General features: G+C 44.0%; 1 protein-coding gene across 2 annotated transcripts in view; it reads left to right on the top strand.

Annotated features, from left to right (window-relative positions):
* The window catches only part of CNTN5 (contactin 5), a 2,189,536-nt gene that overhangs the window by 1,603,711 nt on the left and 565,587 nt on the right, over positions 1–20,238 (top strand). For both annotated transcript variants that reach the window (XM_073662155.1, XM_073662156.1), the window contains one exon: positions 19,980–20,161. In XM_073662155.1, the coding sequence (XP_073518256.1) occupies positions 19,980–20,161 (182 nt within the window). The remainder of the gene's footprint in view (positions 1–19,979; positions 20,162–20,238) is intronic.

Below are 20,238 nucleotides of genomic sequence, written 5' to 3'. Positions count from 1 at the left end.
CTTGGACGAGTAGGCATGGACAGGGGCGTTACATGTCGCTGACTGGGCACTGGGTAACTATGGTGACAGCAGGACAAGGGGCTGCTGTCCAAGTCTTGCCGTCCCCACGAGTTGTGCGTCAATCCTCTTTATGTCAAAGTTCCTCCACTGCTTCTGCCTCCTCAACCTCCTCTCGGTCTTCCACCTGCACCCAAAGCCTGTCTGGTCATGCCACAAGCTTTCTAACTGCGCAGAAGGGATCCTGCACACCTCCTTACTATGCTGGCAGTAGGGCTCAACGTCATCAGGCGGTTTTTACATTGAAATGTCTGGGAAATGTGAGTCACACAGCTGAGGAGTTGTGGTCAGCTCTGGAGAACCAATTTCATGAATGGTTGTCTCCACTGGACCTGAAACCAGGGAAGGCCGTGTGCGACAATGCTGCAAACCTGGGTGCGGCCCTTCGCCAGGGCAATGTCACACACGTGCCTTGTATGGCTCACGTGTTGAACCTGGTTGTCCAGCAATTTTTAGCCCACTATCCCAGACTAGATGGCCTTCTGCAGAGGGCACGGTCGCTGTGTGCTCACTTCCGCCGTTCGCATCCCGCAGCTCAGCGACTTACATCTCTACAGAAGTCGTTGGGCCTGCCACTTCACCGGCTAAAATGCGATGTGCCTACCCGGTGGAATTCAACTCTGCACATGTTGCAGCGACTGTGGCAGCACCGACAAGCCCTGGTGCAATACGTTCTGACGTATAGCCTGGGCCAACGAGATTCAGAGGTGGGGCAAATCACGCTGGAGGAGTGGTCTCAGATCAGGGACCTATGCACCCTTCTGCACAGTTTTGAAATGGCGACAAAGATGTTTAGTGCTGACGATGCCATTATCAGCATGACTATTCCGGTGATTTACATGCTGGAGCACATGTTAAACAGAATTCGGAGTCAGGTGGTGGCACAAGAGGAGGTGGAGGAAGTAGAGGAGGAGGAGTTGTATGCGGAAGGGCTAACATCTGCAAGGTCCAGACGGTCCGCAGCACCAAGGCGGCAGGCATGTGAGGGTGGGGGAGTTGGTTTTACCAGGGCGCATGGTAGCAGCCAAACTAGTGAGGAAGGTGCAGGAGCCCAGGAAGAAGTGGAGGACGAACTGATGGAAGACTCATCAGATGAGGGAGACCTTGATCACATTTCTGTTGTGGGAGGTTGGGGGGAGAGGACAGAGGAAGGAAGCATGATTGTTACCTCGCCACCAACACAACAGGGACTTGGTGCTCCTGGATGCGCAACACACATGAGTGCCTTCTTGCTGCACTACCTGCAACATGACCCTCGAATAGTGAGAATTAGAAATAATCCTGACTACTGGGTTGCCACACTGTTAGATCCCCGGTACAAAAGTAAATTTGCAGAAATTATTCCTGCCATAGAAAGGGATGCACGCATGCAGGAGTATCAGCAGAGACTGTTGCAGAATCTTACATGTGCTTTTCCACAAAATACCAGTGGTGCACGTAGTGAATCTCACAGTTCCAACTTGCCAACCGTGGGACCGTCAAGTGTTCAGCACTCAAACCGTAACAGAACCACAGTATCTGCTGGTAACATCAATTTTGCGGAATCATTTCACCACTTTTTTAGCCCATCCTTTGCAAGGCCACAGGAGACAAGAAGTCTGACACATAGTCAACGCCTAGAGACGATGGTACAGGAGTATCTCCAAGTAAACATTGAAGCCACGACTGTGTCACTGGACCCTTGCTCTTTTTGGGCTTCCAATCTGGATAAATGGCCGGAGCTAGCCACTTACGCCTTGGAGATCTTGTCATGCCCCGCAGCCAGCGTTCTGTCTGAACGTGTGTTCAGCGCTGCTGGTGGTGTGCTGACAGATAAGCGCACGTGGCTCTCCACTGATAATGTAGACAGACTCACGTTCATAAAGATGAACAAATCATGGATCCGAAACGACTTTTCTACCCCTGTGTCATCCTGGGGAGAGTAAAAGCTTGATGATTGGTTAAAATCACCCTACCAACCGTTTTAAGCTTTCAAATTACTAATCATGTTTATCTGTATCTTGGCTGGAAAATAATTTGGGCTTTGTAGCAGTGTGCAGCACTGATCCTATTAGGCCATCTATACTAAAGCTTCACCAGATTTAAAATTAATAATAATTTTTAGCTGCATCTAGCCCGGAAAATAATTTTGGGGCTCTGAGATGCGCAAGACACATAAGTGCCTTCTTGCTGCACTACCTGCAGCATGACCCTCATATTGTCAGAATTCGAAGTAATCATGACTACTGGGTTGCCACACTCTTAGATCCCCCAAACTTTTCGATCAACCTTTTCATTTTAATAAAGACCAAAAAAATGGTCATTTTTGAAATTATAAGCATTAGCAGGTTGTTAGAAACTGAAATCAAACAATTTTCAACTCAAAACTTTATTCTAGGTGATGTTACATTTTCACATAGGACCCCTTGTTCGAAAGGAGCTTCTGAACTCTCTCGTCCATTGAATTTGTCAGGTTTTGGATGGTTTCTGCTTCAATTGTTTTGCATGAGGACAGAATACCCTCCCAGACCTGTTGCTTAGATGTGAACTGCCTCCCGCCATCATAGACACTCCTTTTAATGATGCTCCAAAGGTTCTGAATGGGGTACAGGTCAGGGGAGCATGGGGGTCACACCATAAGTTTGTCCCCTTTTATGCCCATATCAGCCAGAGATGCAGATGTTTTATGTGCAGCATGAGATGGTGCATTATCATGCAGAAAAATGATCTTGCTGTGAAATACACGGTTCTTCTTCTTGAACCATGGCAGGAAGTGCTGTTTGAGAAAATCCACATACATTATGGAGTTCATCTTTAGCGCCTTCAGGGATCCTAAAGGGGCCGACAATCTCTCTCCCCATGATTCCAGCCCAAAACATTACTCCACCTCCTCCTTGTTGGCGTTGTAGCCGTGTTTGCGTGGGGTGGCCATCAACCAGCCATCCTCCACTCCATCCATCTGGACCATCGAGCGCTGCACGGCACTCATCTGTGAACAAAACAGTTTTGAAATCAGTCTTCATGTAATGTTTGGCCCACTGGAGCCGTTTCTGCTTGTGTGAAGTGGATAGAGGAGGTCGACAGGATGGCGTATGCACAGCTGCAAACCTCTGAAGGACCCTGCATCTTGTTGTTCGGGGGACGTTGGAGGCACAAGCAGCTTCAAAAACTTGTCTGCTGCTATGACAAGGCTTTTTTGCCGCTGCTCTTTCAACCTGACGTAATTGCCTGTAGGAAAGAGTCCTCAATTTGCCCTTATCAGCACGCACACGTGTGTACTGTGAATCAGCTACATACTTCTTGATTGCCAAGACACTTCATCCTGATCAACGCACAATGTTGATTGTAGTCATGCCTTGACCTAAACACTCCACAATTTGTTGCTCCTCAGCAGCCGACACATCCTTTTTCTTTCCCATTTTGGCAGAAAATGTAGGCTGCTTAATAATGTGAGACAGCCTTCTTAAGTAGTCTTGCCTTTCATTGGACACACCTGCCAAACTAATTAGCACAGGTGTCTGCAATTGCTTACAGTGATATAAAGAGCCCTGACACACCATCAATGAGTTTAACTGACAAACAAACAAATTCTTCCCTTATCACTCCTAAACACTTTTTGCATAATAATTTGGAACGCAGTGTACATGTGCTTTTCCACAAAACACCAGTGGTTCACGTAGTGAATCTTACAGTTCTAACTTGCCAACCGTGGTCTGTATGGAGTTGTTCAATAAAGGGCCCAAAATTAAGATAACATAGATGGGAGAGGTCTCTATGAATAGGAATTCCTAAGTATTTGATACCCTGTGAGGGCCAGGCAAAGGGAAAGTTGGACTGGATGGAATTCTATATGGATTTGGGGAGGGAGACATCGAGGGCCTCAGACTTCGCTGCATTGATTTTAAAATTTGACCATGTAACAAAGTGATCTATTTCAGCCATAACAGCATGGATGGATATATGTGATTGAGTGATATATACTAGGACATCATCAGCAAATAGAGAGCACTTGTACTCGGTGCCTCCCACCTCAATCCACCTAATATTGGGGTTATGGCGAATTGATGAGAGCAGGTGCTCCATCACTAGGATGTATAAGAGAGGGGACAGAGGACATCCCTGCCTTGTCCCATTGGTGATTGTGAAAGGTGATGAAAATGTTCTGATGCACCCCCTGGGCCTTGGGACACCCGGAGCCGGACCCTTTTTGGTGGATGCTGGTGGTTGTAGTCTTCGTGGCGGCGACCCGGTTCCGTGGCTCAGTGTGGTCAAACCAGTGGCGGAACTATTTATGTGGTTTTGATGTTTAAATGTCCGACTACGCCACCCGTGGATTGCGGTCAGAGTGAACCGCCGCTGCAGGGCAGACCGCTGAGGCTGGTGTTGTGGGTGCAGCAGAGCGTAGCATAACTCCCCACGGGAGGAGTATAGCCTCAGGGCAGTGTATGCGGAGGATGGGGGTGATGGTGCAGGGCAGCAGCAGTAACGACACGGAGTCAGTGATGCAGTCCAGGGCCTTTACTCACAGTTCTTATTATCCAGACCACGTCTGCAGGTAACGGCTGCCCACGTCGTACTGTGCTCACCAGGTGAGGGGCTCAGACAACTCCCAGATAACTTTGGAGCGCTTCACAGGACCCCCTTTGTGTGTCCTTTGTCTGGCCTTTCTTACCAACACTTCTGTCCGGCTGCCTCGGGCCTCCTCTTGGTAAACTTGGCGCCAGTTTCCCTGACCCTATGTGGTGCCTTCCTAGCGGGTGGAGCGAGGGGCTGCGCCACATAAAATGTCACAGCCTCCGGTTTCTAGCTGAGGGTCGTTTCCTGCCTCCACTAGTTTCGGGGACCGGTCTCCCCCTTTGGCCTGACCCCTCCACGCAGGTGGATTCGGGCGTGCGGTGGCGACTCGCCCATCCGCACCCCTGGGATCCCTTCATTCCTCGTTCCTGGAGCCTTCTCCGCTCCTCTTCCTTCCTTCTCCCTCTTCCAGGCCTGGGCCTCTGTTACTAGGCCCGCCTCCGGAGCAGAGCTCATGCAGAGCCCCTGCTCCCTGCCACTTCTGCTCAGACTTCTCTGCACTGAACTAAGATGGTGCCCACCTTTTATACTCCCTTTTCAATGCACCCAGGAACTGCTTCCTCCCTGCTCCTGCACTACAGGGTTCCCCTTCCTCAGTGTTCCCTCCCCCCACTCCAGCCAGGGACAGGGACTGTCGTGCCCATCTCAGGGGCATATTGGTCGCCCTGCCCCACGGCAATGTGGTGTAATGCATGCAGGTGTCGGGTCCTGATCCACACTACATCCTTACCTGAGAGTGAGATATCACACCTCTGGGTGAGGTGCAATACCTCTGTAGCAACCGAGCCCTCAGGGTGCTACAGTTCCATTTATCTTCAGCCTAGGTGACGTATTGCGATACAAGGCCGTGATTTTGGCTATAAAAGGTCCCCTAGACCCCTACCCCAAGCTTTTTAAGAGAATCATATATGGCGTGCCAGGAGACTCTATGGAATGCTTTCTCAGCATCCAACGAGAGTATCTAATTACAAATTTTTAACTGCATCTAGCCCAGGAAATACTTTGTGCCTAGTAGCAGTGTCTGCTAGTCAGCGGATTATCCCGGCTGTTAAGCAAGCTACACCACTTGTAGTTTGGACACTTAATTTTTTCAAAGGAAATGCTTCGGGACCACGGGATACTCAGTGAAGAGCATCAGGAGGCACCCCAAGGCATAGGGGCTGGGACTGGCAGTAGGATGCCTTGCGGTGGACAGCCGAGCTCGATCCTTATAAAAGCTTTTTAACTGCAGCAGCTTTAGTGGACGCTACTGGAGCTGGAATTACGCGGCTGCTGGCATGAGACTTGCCCTCCAATAGATCCTTGTAAATGGATTTAAAGTGTATTCATTCAAATTAGAGAGACAATTTAAATTAAAAAGCTTAGAGCTGCCTCCACCACAGGGGGGCTCGCTCGACCCACCAGCGGACAGGCACCAGTATTGGGAGAGGGGGGCTGGCCGTCAGGGTTCACCACGGCTCTGGCACAAACCCGGCGACGCGGAGGTGGCACGGGCAGGAGCGGACTGAACGTGTCGGCTTCTCACTTTTTGGAGTTTAGAAGGGCATGACATGCCTATATCTGTGTCTCCCCCTCCTTTTACTCCTCCACCTCTTTTCTTTTCGCATGACTATATGTACTTGTCACTTTTCCATGTGTTAGTTGTGTCTTCTGAGCAGTTTGTCAGCTTTTGGACACCTTTGAAGGTGTTTTCTATGTGTTTCTATGTGTTTTTGTTTGCCTGCCATTGGTTTTAACGGTGTTCGAAGGTGTTCGACGAACAGTTCGACGAACAGTTCGGCGAACACACGGGTGTTCGACGAACCGAACCGAACTCGAACACTACGGGGGTGGCTCAACACTAATTAAGACCCCATTTTGTACACCAGTCTTGATTAAAGACATGGCTGGACATGCACCTCTTTATTAATTCAGCACATCTTTCAGCTGTCATCCTCCAGCTTAAGAAATGTACTTCACTCGGAGACTTGAGTACACTTCTGTCATCATTTATACCACTTTTATTGCGTAAATTGTGAATTATGAAATTGTTGGCCAAATTTTGGCCATGGCCTCCTCAATAAGTTTTTCCACGTATCAAAAAGTTGCAGGATCTGGTAAAAAATGTCAAAAGTCACAATATTTTTATGAAACTATGGTTTGCTCCAAAATTTTATAACACTTCAAACTGTTTTATTCGAGAAATCTGGGTCAAACTGTTTGATGCATTGGGGCCATAGTGAATTGTATTGGCTTCATAAGTTGAGTTTGTGTTTTCTGTATCTGTCACCAGAGTATTTAGTTATAGAGAATGTCTTCTAAAATGTCACCGTTTTTTGTTAGCTGATGCTTATTTCAGATCGTATGTCGTTAAACATAGAATAACAAATCCGCGGCACAACAACTGAACGCATCTATACCTGGAGGGATTTTTAAAATGAGATACAGGATGTGACATTAAGAGATTGCGCTCACACTGTTTTCCCTTTATTACATGCTAGTTTCCACCTTTAGTGCTGCTAATACCAGCCTGAGCAGCCGGCATTATTAGCGTTTCCTCCTGCTTTTATACATAGCCAAGAACAAAAGATGCGTCCCATTAAGCAATTAAAGGTTATCTTGCTCAATTCCATCAAGTAACAACATGACGTTATTTTGGTGAGCATGTAACAAGTTGTTATCTGCATCCCACAGGCATTACCTGGAAATCATATCGGGGAATTTATTTCTACATCTGACCAATTGCTATTTCCATTCACAAAAACATTTTATGCTTTCTCTAATCCACAGACGTTGAAGGGGAGTAATGATGAAGTCTTTTTAATTTTCCATTGACATCTTTGTTTTCTTTGTGACTTGATACCTAAAACAAAACAAACAATACCTGAAACATTCACTTTCCATAGAACATTCTTAAAAGGTAACAATAATTTCTATGAGCTTCTGAGATGTCACTGTGATCGGTGGGGGAGTCTGGGTGCTGAGACCCCCACTGAATACTAAAAGAAATGAGCTAGTCCAGCGACCATTTCCGTGGCCGCTGGGTGGGAGCCACACGTCATGGGTCAAGCAGCAACGATGATGTTGCACGAGGCCTACAAATTAGAAGAGGTACCTGGAATTCCAGCAAGTAGGAAGCAGTTCACAATACTCCTGTATGGTGGCTACTGACGTGGCCAATGGATCCAGTTCCTACTAATTTATTTGCTCATCTCTAGCCAGAAACTTTAAGCTAAGGACACACAAACTTCTGACATGTCAATATGACTGTACCCTTTAAAGTTGAACTCTTGATAAATGCTTATAATTCATAAATTGGATTTACTAGGATTATATAACATATCAGGATCATTATTTTACTTTGATCTCACCAAAGCAACTAAGCCCTTAAAACCACAAAATATAACAAAATGCCAAGTTTCCAAAATGGCTCCCAATTCTGTGATATCACTTCCTGTCCCTGTGATATCACTTCCTGCTTTGTTACTATTGGCTGAAACTGCAGCTCACAGGCTCCTTGCTCTGCCCGTCCGTGCAATCCGCACATAATACTGGTGATATTTAGAGCTCTCTGCTGTTTTCTAGCAGCTTATTCCTGCAAAGAGAATTACCTTAAAATTGAGCAAGGACTTCTTTGTTCTACCAGCATAATGTACAGTACAGACCAAAATTTGGACACACCTTCTCATTTAAAGATTTTTCTGTATTTTCATGACTATGAAAATTGTACATTCACACTGAATGCATCAAAACTATGAATTAACACATGTGGAATTATATACTTAACCAAAAAAGTGTGAAACAACTGAAAATATGTCTTATATTCTAGGTTCTTCAAAGTAGCCACCTTTTGCTTTGATGACTGCTTTGCACACTCTTGGCATTCTCTTGATGAGCTTCAAGAGGTAGTCACCGGAAATGGTCTTCCAGCAATCTTGAAGGAGTTCCCAGAGATGCTTAGCACTTGTTGGCTCTTTTGCCTTCACTCTGTGGTCCAGCTCACCCCAAACCATCTCGATTGGGTTCAGGTCTGGTGACTGTGGAGGTCAGGTCATCTGGCGTAGCACCCCATCACTCTCCCTCTTGGTTAAATAGCCCTTACACAGCCTGGAGGTGTGTTTGGGGTCATTGTCCTGTTGAAAAATAAATGATGGTCCAACTAAACGCAAACCGGATGGAATAGCATGCCGCTGCAAGATGCTGTGGTAGCCATGCTGGTTCAGTATGCCTTCAATTTTGAATAAATCCCAAATAGTGTTACCAGCAAAGCACCCCCACACCATCACACCTCCTCTTCCATGCTTCACGGTGGGAACCAGGCATGTAGAGTCAATCCGTTCACCTTTTCTGCGTCGCACAAATATGTTTGAATCACTCCCGTGTGCATGATTTGCGACTGTTTGACAGCTTTAATACATGTGAGGAATGTCTATTTCTTACACATTCCTCACACGTATTAAAGCTGTCAAACAGTCACAAATCATGCACACGGGAGCGATTCAACCTCATCACCGAGCAGCTGTAAATACTCGGTGCTCGCCCGAGCATACTCGGCGAAAGGGTTAACAAAACATACTCGCTCATCACTAATTAACATATCTGTTATGTGACCCAATAACCTACATAGTAGCCTCTGTTTACTAATCATGAACATTGGCCAACACCTAACATATAATATAATGTCTGAATTTTATTGAACAGGAATAGTTGCTGAAACAACTTCTCTGATATAACTTTCTGCTCTGTAGCTGTTGACTGAAGATGCTCCATGGACTTTCAGCTCTGCCCACCCTTTACATGCACTCTGCACATGTGTGTCGAGATGCCACCAAGAAATAAAGACCAACAGGGACCAGGAAAGTGATGGAATGAGATCTGCGAGGGATCAATGGAGATGAATATAACTTATTTTTATTACCAAAATATAATCCCATGGGGGTTACCCACAAGGAGAAATGAGTGCAATGATGCTCCATTGAAGTAAAATACAATTAAAATAATTTAAATATATTTAAAAACATAGGAAAAAACAATAAAAGGCAAGGTCACCTGGAAAAATAAACCTAAGTTAATCAGGCACACAATAATTATACTACAGGTACTCAGGCATTTTGTAAGTAGTAACCCATAGTCAAACATGAATATGTATATACACTGCTCAAAAAATGAAGGGAACACTTAAACAACAGAATATAACTCCAAGTAAATCTTATGTGAAATCAAACTGTCCACTTAGGAAGCAACACTGATTGACAATCAATTTCACATGCTGCTGTGCAAATGGAATAGACAATAGATGGAAATTGGCAATTATCAAGACACCCTCAATAAAGGAGTGGTTCTGCAGGTGGGAACCACAGACCACATCTCAGTACCAATGCTTTCTGGCTGATGTTTTGGTCAATTTTGAATGTTGGTTGCCCTTTCACACTTGTGGTAGCATGAGACAGACTCTACAACCCACAGAAGTTGCTCAGGTAGTGCAGCTCATCCAGGATGGCACATCAATGCGAGCTGTGGCAAGAAGGTTTACTGTGTCTGTCAGCGTAGTGTCCTGAGGCTGGAGGCGCTACCAGGAGACAGGCCAGTACACCAGGAGACATGGAGGGGGGCGTAGGAGGGCAACAACCCAGCAGCAGGACCGCTACCTCCGCCTTTATGCAAGGAGGAACAGGAGGATCACTGCCAGAACCCTGCAAAATGACCTCCATCAGGCCACAAATGTGCGTGTGTCTGCACAAACGGTTAGAAACCGACTCCATGAGGGTGGATGAGGGCCTGACGTCCACAGATGGGGGTTGTGCTCACAGCCCAACACCGTGCAGGACGCTTGGCATTTGCCAGAGAACACCAGGATTGGCAAAGTCGCCACTGGCGCCCTGTGCTCTTCACAGATGAAAGCAGGTTCCCACTGAGCACATGTGACAGACATGACAGAGTCTGAAGACGCCGTGGAGAGCGATCTGCTGCCTGCAACATTCTTCAGCATGACCGGTTTGGCAGTGGGTCAGTAATGGTGTGGGGTGGCATTTCTTTGGAGGGCCGCACAGCCCTCCATGTGCTCGCCAGAGGTAGCCTGACTGTCATTAGGTACTGAGATGAGATCCTCAGACCCCTTGTGAGACCATATGCTGGTGCGGTTGGCCCTGGGTTCCTCCTAATGCAGGACAATGCCAGACCTCATGTGGCTGGAGTGTGTCAGCAGTTCCTGCAAGATGAAGGCATTGAAGCTATGGACTGGCTCGCCCGTTCCCCAGACCTGAACCCGATTGAGCACATCTGGGACATCATGTCTCGCTCCATCCACCAACGTCACGTTGCACCACAGACTGTCCAGGAGTTGGCGGATGCTTTAGTCCAGGTCTGGGAGGAGATCCCACAGGAGACCATCCGCTGCCTCATCAGGAGCATGCCCAGGCGTTGTAGGGAGGTCATACAGGCACGTGGAGGCCACACACAATACTGAGCCTCGTTTTGACTTGTTTTAAGGACATTACATCAAAGTTGGATCAGCCTGTAGTGTGTTTTTCCACTTTAATTTTGGAGGTGACTCCAAATCCAGGCCTCCATTGGTTAATAAATTTGATTTCCATTGATGATTTTTGTGTGATTTGTTGTCAGCACATTCAACTTTGTACAGAACAAAGTATTCAATGAGAATATTTCATTCATTCAGATCTAGGATGTGTTATTTGAGTGTTCCCTTTAATTTTTGAGCAGTGTACAATTAGTAATGGACTTTGTCATTTTTTCTTGATTTTCTTTAGAATTTTTTGATTATTTCACTCAGATTTCTCCTAATAAGGTCATAAAAGAACTTTGGAGGTTTTTCAATATTTAAAAAGTAACCATCCTTTTATTTTTTTCAATTATTTATTTATGAAATCAATAGTACACATGAGCATAATCAACTTTATAATATGTCTTATTAGAGAAATCTGCTTCTTTCTCCTCCTGGACTGATCATTCATTCTAAAAATTCTCAATTCACAGATAAAATCTGTCTTCAGTGAACACAGACTTTTCCATTCCTTAGATTGGAGATGACTGTTAGTGCTCATAAAGTTCTATGGAACTTGCTGCAGAATATCTGTGTCTGCCTCTTTTCAATCCCTTTCCCTCCCCTGTCCATGGAATTTTAAGAGCACTGTCATCTCCTATCTCAGTAATGGGAAAATCTGTCTGAAAAAACACTGCAAATACGCAGCAAGAAAGCAACATGTGTGAACAGAGAATTCTGGTTTCTCATACACTTTACTGGTACTGCAAAACGCATCTGAAAATTTGCATAAAAATCTGCTGCAAAATACGCAGCAAAGCACAACGTGTGTGAACATAGCCTTAAAGACGATGCCTTAAGTGTATTTTAATTTTAGCTCTTTATTTTTAATGGGGAACAAGAGGGGGATTGAACTTTTAATGAACTTTTATTTTTTTTAATATACTTAAAATATTTTTTTTTACTTTTTAATGTATTTTCGGATTTTGTAGTCCCCTAGGGGACTTGAACCTATGATCGCTGATCATCTGAATGCTTGTACTTTGCTCAGCAATATCAAAATACTGCTGTGTATAGCAAAAAACATGGTCTCCTTTGAACGACGTGGGCTGACTTTTATAGGAGTGCTGTCACGACAGGCATGGGGGTCTTCATCAGTCATGACAACCCAAGGGAGCTGAAGGGCATGTAGAACAAGACCCCCTCCTGGCTGTATGCTGTAAATGCCCCTGTCACAGATTGACAGTGGAATTCAACAGTTTACCAGTTGCGAGCTCCACACCACACATGGATTTTAGAGGCAGATGATGGTTGATTAACACAGACATCATCTGCCAGCATAGTCAGGGAGTTGACATATGATGTACCGGTACATCATATGTCGGTAAGGGGTAAATCAAGTTTTTGTTGGTAATGTTTTTTTTTTTTTTTCATATCCCAATCTTTATTTAAAAAAAAAAAAAAATAGTAATCTTGCATTTTTTACACTGACCACTGGGGCTACCGTAGACTCATATTTCCTATCTTTCAGGAAGAGTTTATAGCAGTTTCCTCATGATCAGAGACAGGATTACAATGACGGGTAACGCCTCTATGTAGGGCTGATAACACAGGATCCACCAATCCCAATAGGTGATGTCACGGTTGACCCTGCTCCCCATCCCTTCATAATAACCTTTTACACACGCTCATTAGATGCTTCAATACAAAAGCTATGTTTACATTGTGTTGCAACTAATGTTCATGTGTTTTTCTGGCCAGTGTGAAAATTGACAGATTTCTCATTTTTAATAGAGTGTGATATGGAAAAAAAAAGCATTGGCGATTTATTTTTTAATGGGTTACATTAATAAAGGCTGCAAATGTAGATAAGGAAGGTACACAGAACTGAGGAGAGAGGACACAGGTATGAGCAGTGTCGGACTGAGTTGCCAAAGACCCACCAGTAACCAACTCTAGGTCCCCACTTTTCAGCTACATGCAAATGTAGGATTATCCTCAATCATAAATGTATATAACAATGAACTGGGTGGATTGTTACATGAATAAGATGCTGCTTTTGTCTGTACATTGTGATTCAAGTATATTGTGCCAAGTACTGATCATATAAGAGGGTGTTGGGTCACTCTTGCAGAGCGGCCCACCGGAGGATTCTCCTGTTCTCCGATGGACCAGTCCAAGCCCAGGTATGAGAGTGACACAAAATTACTAGGTACTGTAAGCTTCTGTCCGCACAGGTTCTGTAACTTCCATTGGGGTTCAATCAAGGTTTCTGTAACTTTCTATAACAAGAATTCCTGGATATTTCTATTTATGCTACAAATAATTTAGTATACAATAGACATTCTACCACACACCGCTATCTACTGGGTTACTCTCACTTTACTTGTCAGAGAAATCTCTCATGATTCCTATTTTCACAGCACTTAAATATACAATGAACGATCCTGATCAAAACAGGAGAAATATTTCAAGTAATCATCCTCACAGTTGTCATACATTTCTTACCCGCCATTGTCTGTAAACCGGGATGCTGCTCATGACAGACGCGTTTTCAGCCTAATAAACAAAGGGACTATTTCCCAATTAAGTCTCCGGGAAATGAATAACAAAAAATCTTTAAAGATTTCACCAGCCTTTGTTGAGGTGAAAACAAAAAAATCTAGAATTTGACTCATTTCTGTTGTTGTTGTTGTTGTTGTTATTGTTCTTTATAGACTTTGTTGTCTCTTGAATAAATCTCCTTGAATCGGAGCCCCCCTACCGGTCTTCTCATCTGAAGCCAACGAATCGTTGGCGTCTTAGTGCTGATTGTCTGGTATATGGAGTCCTCCCACCTACAGACCGTCAACACATGGATGACTTTTAAATAGTGCGCTCAGTGGGGAGAGTGATTTAATGCGACAGGCACCTCACCTCCTATTCTAACAAAGACATTAATAACACAGCTGGGGGATAGAAGAATGCTGCCAAAGATGACACAAGTACAAGAAAGCATTGCGATAACCAGATATTATTTATTCCCTCTGTCTTCTGTCTCCGCACATGAGACAATGACTCTTAATGTAACTTCAAAATGTTTTATCTATCGGTATTTTTTACTTTTTTTTATTGTATGTATACATTTAAAGTATATGTTGAGCAATACAACTACTAATGATAATATTCTTAATTAAGTGAGAAAGAAATGAGCCAGATAAGGAGGGAATCTATTCCGGCCTCGAGACGATGGGCCCTGCAGTTAAAATAGATAGTAAAAATGAGCGGATCGCTTATCACAACTCTGGTCCACGGTCCAGGTGGGTGGTCTCTGACTGTGGACAGGAATTGTGAGAATGTCTTTGAGCTTCCATGATCCATGGCATTTGATTCACCAACCTGGTATAATGTCAGCTGTGTGGCCCAGGCAACTAGATATGAGCGAACCCGAACTGTGAAGTTCAGGGTGCGTACCATACACCTAGTGTACAGTGCTGAACCCCAAGCACAGACTTCTCCCGGAAGTCTGTTTTAGTGTTTGGAGCTCCAGGAGAAAAGAGAGAAAGAGAGGGAGTTAGAGACCATTTTACCGCACCAAAGTTTGGGCCCTCATTGAATTCTATGGGGTTTTAGGTTCACGTTTGGGTAGAGTTCTGGCACCCGAACTGAACTTTGGACAAACTTGACAAACCCGATCATCCACAGATCCACCATCTCTCCAGGTAACGTCTCACTAGCACGGGTAATCATAAGCCGAGCCTTGGATCCTGTAAAGCAGTGTTCCCCAACTCAAGCCTTCAAGAGTCACCAACAGGTCATGTTTTCAGGATTCTCTTAGTATTGCACTAGTGATGGAATTATCACCTGTGTACTACTAAGGAAATCCTGAAAACAGGACCTGTTGGTGACTCTTGAAGACTGGAGATAGGGAACCCTCCTGTAGAGTAAGTAAATTAGCGTAGCTCTACACCCAGAGAGCACCGACCTGGACCATGGACTGGGGTTGCACAAAGTGGTCCTCTCATCTCAGATAGATAGTTGTGAATTTGGTTAATGACTCCAATTTGTCCTGATACAAATCCAATACATTATCACAACAAGGGAGCAAAACCCTTCAACAAAGCACAAACCACATCACATTATAACCCCTGGGTGACGCATATAGACACATATAGCATAAACACTTGTGGCAGAGTATTTACATTTTTTTTTTAAGTTGGTGATAACATGCTACTCATCTCAGGAAATGTGCCAAGAGCAAAAGTAAGAAAGGACACATCTGTACATAGATAGATAGATAGATAGATAGATAGATAGATAGATAGATAGATAGATAGATAGATATGGGATAGATATGGGATAGATAGATAGATAGATAGATAGATAGATAGATAGATAGATAATACATAGATAGATAGATAGATAGATAGATAGATAGATAGATAGATAGATAGATATGGGATAGATAGATAGATAGATAGATAGATAGATAGATAGATAGATAGATAGATATGGGATAGATAGATAATAGATAGATATTAGACAGATATGGGATATATTTAGATTTATTTACATTTAGAATTATTTAAAATCATATTTTGGGACTGGACCTGTGAAATTAGCAGATGGACATCTTATTTATTATTTTATCACCCTTTTCTTTTTGTCTTCTGAGTCGACTTGCTCGTTAATGGTAATTTCTGTTTTGTGTAGTTTGGATTTGATCACAAATGTTTCCTCCTTGAACTTCTACAACGTGCATAAAACCTGCCCTTTTAAACTCTTAGAGAAGCAAATGTAAAACTGGTAGATAAAATGATCACATTATCATTCCAAACGATATTGAGCCTCACATTGTAAAGGTAAAAGTTAATGTATTTCGCTTAAAACATCATCCCTCTTCTTTCTATGCATTATTGATTTCCCTCAGTTTGAATCAGCAATGTTTTCTGCGGCCTTCACACGATATAAAGCCGTTGGCCACAATGTTTTTTGAGCACTTTCCAAAGGATTTACATAGACCGTTCCTAACTATTCACCGACATCAGCGCACTGAGTAGCAACTTTCCCTTGTCTAACTGGCCATTATAATGAGTAATTTTATTTTATTTTATTTTATTTTATTTATTTATTTATATTTTATTTATTTATTTATTTTTTTATTTCATTTATTTATTTTTTATTTTATTTTTTTGTGTTTTGCTGTATTTTTAAGTCACTTTGCATTTGGCTTCATATTAAAAATATTTTTTGCTCTCAAGAAGGAAGCAATTTCTAATAGTTTACAGCTCATTGCCTTGGTTACCACCACCGCTGCAAGAGTTAGAAAGAGTGACTCACATTGGAGGAACAATCGGGTTTATACATTTCTCAACATTGAAACTGCAACATCGAAAAGGAAAAGGCGCAGAATTACGTAAATCTCAGGATGGATAGACTTGTTACTGATCTGCAAATGAAGAAAAAATGGAAACAAAAAAAATCAAAACTTCTCGATTTATTCAGTCTGGAATATGAGCTCCACGTGCAGAAATCCCCTTACAAGTCTTGGCTGCCATCTGTGAGGTTATTAATGGTCGTCTGAGGAAGGTTCTGCCGCCGAATGCACTTGGGCAAATCATCAAAATCCGCCGCTGGCAGCTCCTGTGCAATCGCCAACCAATGATGTTACCTAATCTGAAAGTAACATAATATCAACATGTCTCCTCGTCATTTACATAGGACTTCCTCTTTCTTGTTGGTTCCAAGATCACATCGATTTCTCAGGCTCTATTCTAAGAAAAACAAAGCACTGGCCATACTGGGCAATATTTCTTGGTCACAAGTCTCGACAGAGTGAGGACTTATTAAAGGGAATCTGTCAGCAGATTTTTGCTACTTAATCTGACAGCATCATGATGTAGTGGCAGAGATCCTGATTCCAGCGATGCCTTACTTACTGGGCTGTTTGCTGTAGTTTTAATAAAATCACTGTTTTATTTGCAGGAGATTATCACTAGAGGACTAGAAACCTGCTGCCATGTAGTTCAACCACGCCCCCATCACTGAATGGCCGCTTTCTGTGTGCACTGTGCATAGGCAGAAAGCTGCCAATCAGTGCTGTGGGCGGGGTTATACAGAGCTCAGCCTCAGTGGTGTAACTAGAGTCCGATGGGCCCCGATGGAAGATTTGAACCAGGCCCCCCTCCATCCTGGAATACTGTATATATAGTTCCTCCATCCTGGTATATATTTCCCTCATCCTAGCCCCATCCTGGTATATATACACTGCTCAAAAAAATAAAGGGAACACTCAAATAACACATCCTAGAGCTGAATTAATGAAATATTCTCATTGAATACTTTGTTCTGTACAAAGTTGAATGTGCTGACAACAAATTCACACAAAAATCATCAATGGAAATCAAATTTATTAACCAATGGAGGCCTGGATTTGGAGTCGCCCCCAAAATTAAAGTGGAAAAACACACTACAGGCTGTTCCAACTTTTATGTAATGTTCTTAAAACAAGTCAAAATGAGGCTCAGTACTGTGTGTGGCCTCCACGTGCCTGTATGACCTCCCTACAACGCCTGGGCATGCTCCTGATGAGGTTGCGGATGGTCTCCTGTGGGATCTCCTCCCAGACCTGGACTAAAGCATCCGCCAACTCCTGGACAGTCTGTGGTGCAACGTGACGTTGGTGGATGGAGCGAGACATGATGTCCCAGATGTGTTCAATCGGATTCAGGTCTGGAGAACGGGCGGGCCAGTCCATAGCTTCAATGTCTTCATCTTGCAGGAACTGCTGACACACTCCAGCCACATGAGGTCTGGCATTGTCCTGCATTAGGAGGAACCCAGGGCCAACCGCACCAGCATATGGTCTCACAAGGGGTCTGAGGATCTCATCTCGGTACCTAATGGCAGTCAGGCTACCTGTGGCGAGCACATGGAGGGCTGTGCAGCCCTCCAAAGAAATGCCACCCCACACCATTACTGACCCATTGCCAAACCGGTCATGCTGAAGGATGTTGCAGGCAGCAGATCGCTCTCCACGGTGTCTCCAGACTCTGTCACGTCTGTCACATGTGCTCAGTGTGGACCTGCTTTCATCTGTGAAGAGCACAGTGAGCCAGTGGCGACTTTGCCAATCCTGGTGTTCTGTGGCAAATGCAAAGCATCCTGCACGGTGTTGGGCTGTGAACACAACCCCCATCTGTGGACGTCAGGCCCTCATACCACCCTCATGGAGTCGGTTTCTAACCGTTTGTGCAGACGCATGCACATTTGTGGCCTGCTGGAGGTCATTTTGCAGGGCTCTGGCAGTTTTCTTCCTGTTCCTCCTTGCACAAAGGCGGAGGTAGCGGTCCTGCTGCTGGGTTGTTGCCCTCCTATGGCCCCCTCCACGTCTCCTGGTGTACTGGCCCGTCTCCTGGTAGCGCCTCCAGCCTCTGGACACTACGCTGACAGACACCGCAAACCTTCTTACCACAGCTCGCATTGATGTGCCATCCTGGATGAGCTGCACTACCTGAGCAACTTCTGTGGGTTGTAGAGTCCGTCTCATGCTACCACGAGTGTGAAAGCACAACCAACATTCAAAAGTGACCAAAACATCAGCCAGAAAGCATTGGTACCGAGATGTGGTCTGTGGTCCCCACCTGCAGAACCACTCCTTTATTGAGGGTGTCTTGATAATTGCCAATAATTTCCATCTATTGTCTATTCCATTTGCACAACAGCATGTGAAATTGATTGTCAATCAGTGTTGCTTCCTAAGTGGACAGTTTGATTTCACAGAAGTTTGATTTACTTGGAGTTATATTCTGTTGTTTAAGTGTTCCCTTTATTTTTTTGAGCAGTGTATATATCCGCCATTCTGGTATATATATCCACCATCCTGGTATGTGTTCTTTCTCCTGGTCCTGATCTACATCCCCCATCCTAGTATATATGTCCCTTTTCTTGCCCGGGCCCCATTCTTGTATATATATATATTTATATATATGTATATATATATAAATATATATATATATATATCCCTGATCCTGGTATATACATATACATCCCCCGTCCTGGCATACATATCCCACATACTGGTATATATCCCACATACTGGTATATATGTCCCTTATCCTTGGCCCATCCTGGTATATATATCCCCCATCCTAGTATATATATATATATGTCCATTATCCTGGGCCTCATTCTGATGTATATATCCCTCATCCTGTTATATATATGTCCCCTGTCCTGGTATATATATCCCCCATCCAGGTATCTATGTTCCTTATCCTGCCTGGGCCCCATCTTGGTATATATATACTGTATATCCCCCATCCTGGTATCTATGTTCCTTATCCTGCCTGGGCCCCACCCTGGTATATATATATATATATCCCGCATCCTGGTGTTCTCTGTACTCACCTATGCTGCACTTGTAATAGGCTGTAGGATAAATTAGCCTCTAAACCTGCTACAAAACCACTAAAGTATTAAGACAGTTCTAATAAACTAAATATCGACACAAACCAGAAATTCCATCCGGACTTGTCACTTGGACTCATGATAAAGATTTTAAATGACCTATATAATCCGGGCCTCATACTGGGCCGGTGAGCCAGCGAGTTTTCCATTCCAGGAGCGCACCGCAGTCATTACTTACCTGTGACTTTGAGAGAAATCAGGCTGTTAAATTATCAGTTACCTATACAATATTCATTATCTGTAGACCATGATAAAGTAACACTAAAAGCCTTAAACTCTTATTACCATTTTAGGTTTCCCTACGGGAATGGGCAATATATCAGAGCGGTGCACCGGCCCTAATCGTGATCACATTTTATCTCTACTTTTAGCTTTAAAATGCTTACATTAGCAGGCAACAGTGAGAACTTTTATTTTATTGGTATGTTTACGTGTTTTTCAGCCCCGTACCGACCATCTCGTGGAGGAAGGTTAGCGGGTTTATTCCGAGCAAAGCGCGGCTACGAAAATCACAAGCCGTTCTGGAAATTCCTAACGTTCAGCTGGAAGATGCCGGAACTTATGAATGTAAAGCCGAGAACTCCCGAGGAAAGAACGCCTTCCGAGGTCAATTACAAGTATACAGTAAGTATCTGCACAAGGAATCCGACTGCACTGTTGGCTTATGGAGGGACTGGAAAATAACATTTATTCCAATATGT

This window comes from Phyllobates terribilis, unplaced genomic scaffold, assembly GCF_046119375.1.
Source record: "Phyllobates terribilis strain yellow unplaced genomic scaffold, ASM4611937v1 Scaffold_2__4_contigs__length_985480577, whole genome shotgun sequence".
Taxonomy (NCBI): Eukaryota; Metazoa; Chordata; class Amphibia; order Anura; family Dendrobatidae; genus Phyllobates; species Phyllobates terribilis.
The sequence above is the reverse complement of the archived record's forward strand: the minus strand, read 5'-3'. Positions and strand labels throughout refer to the sequence as shown.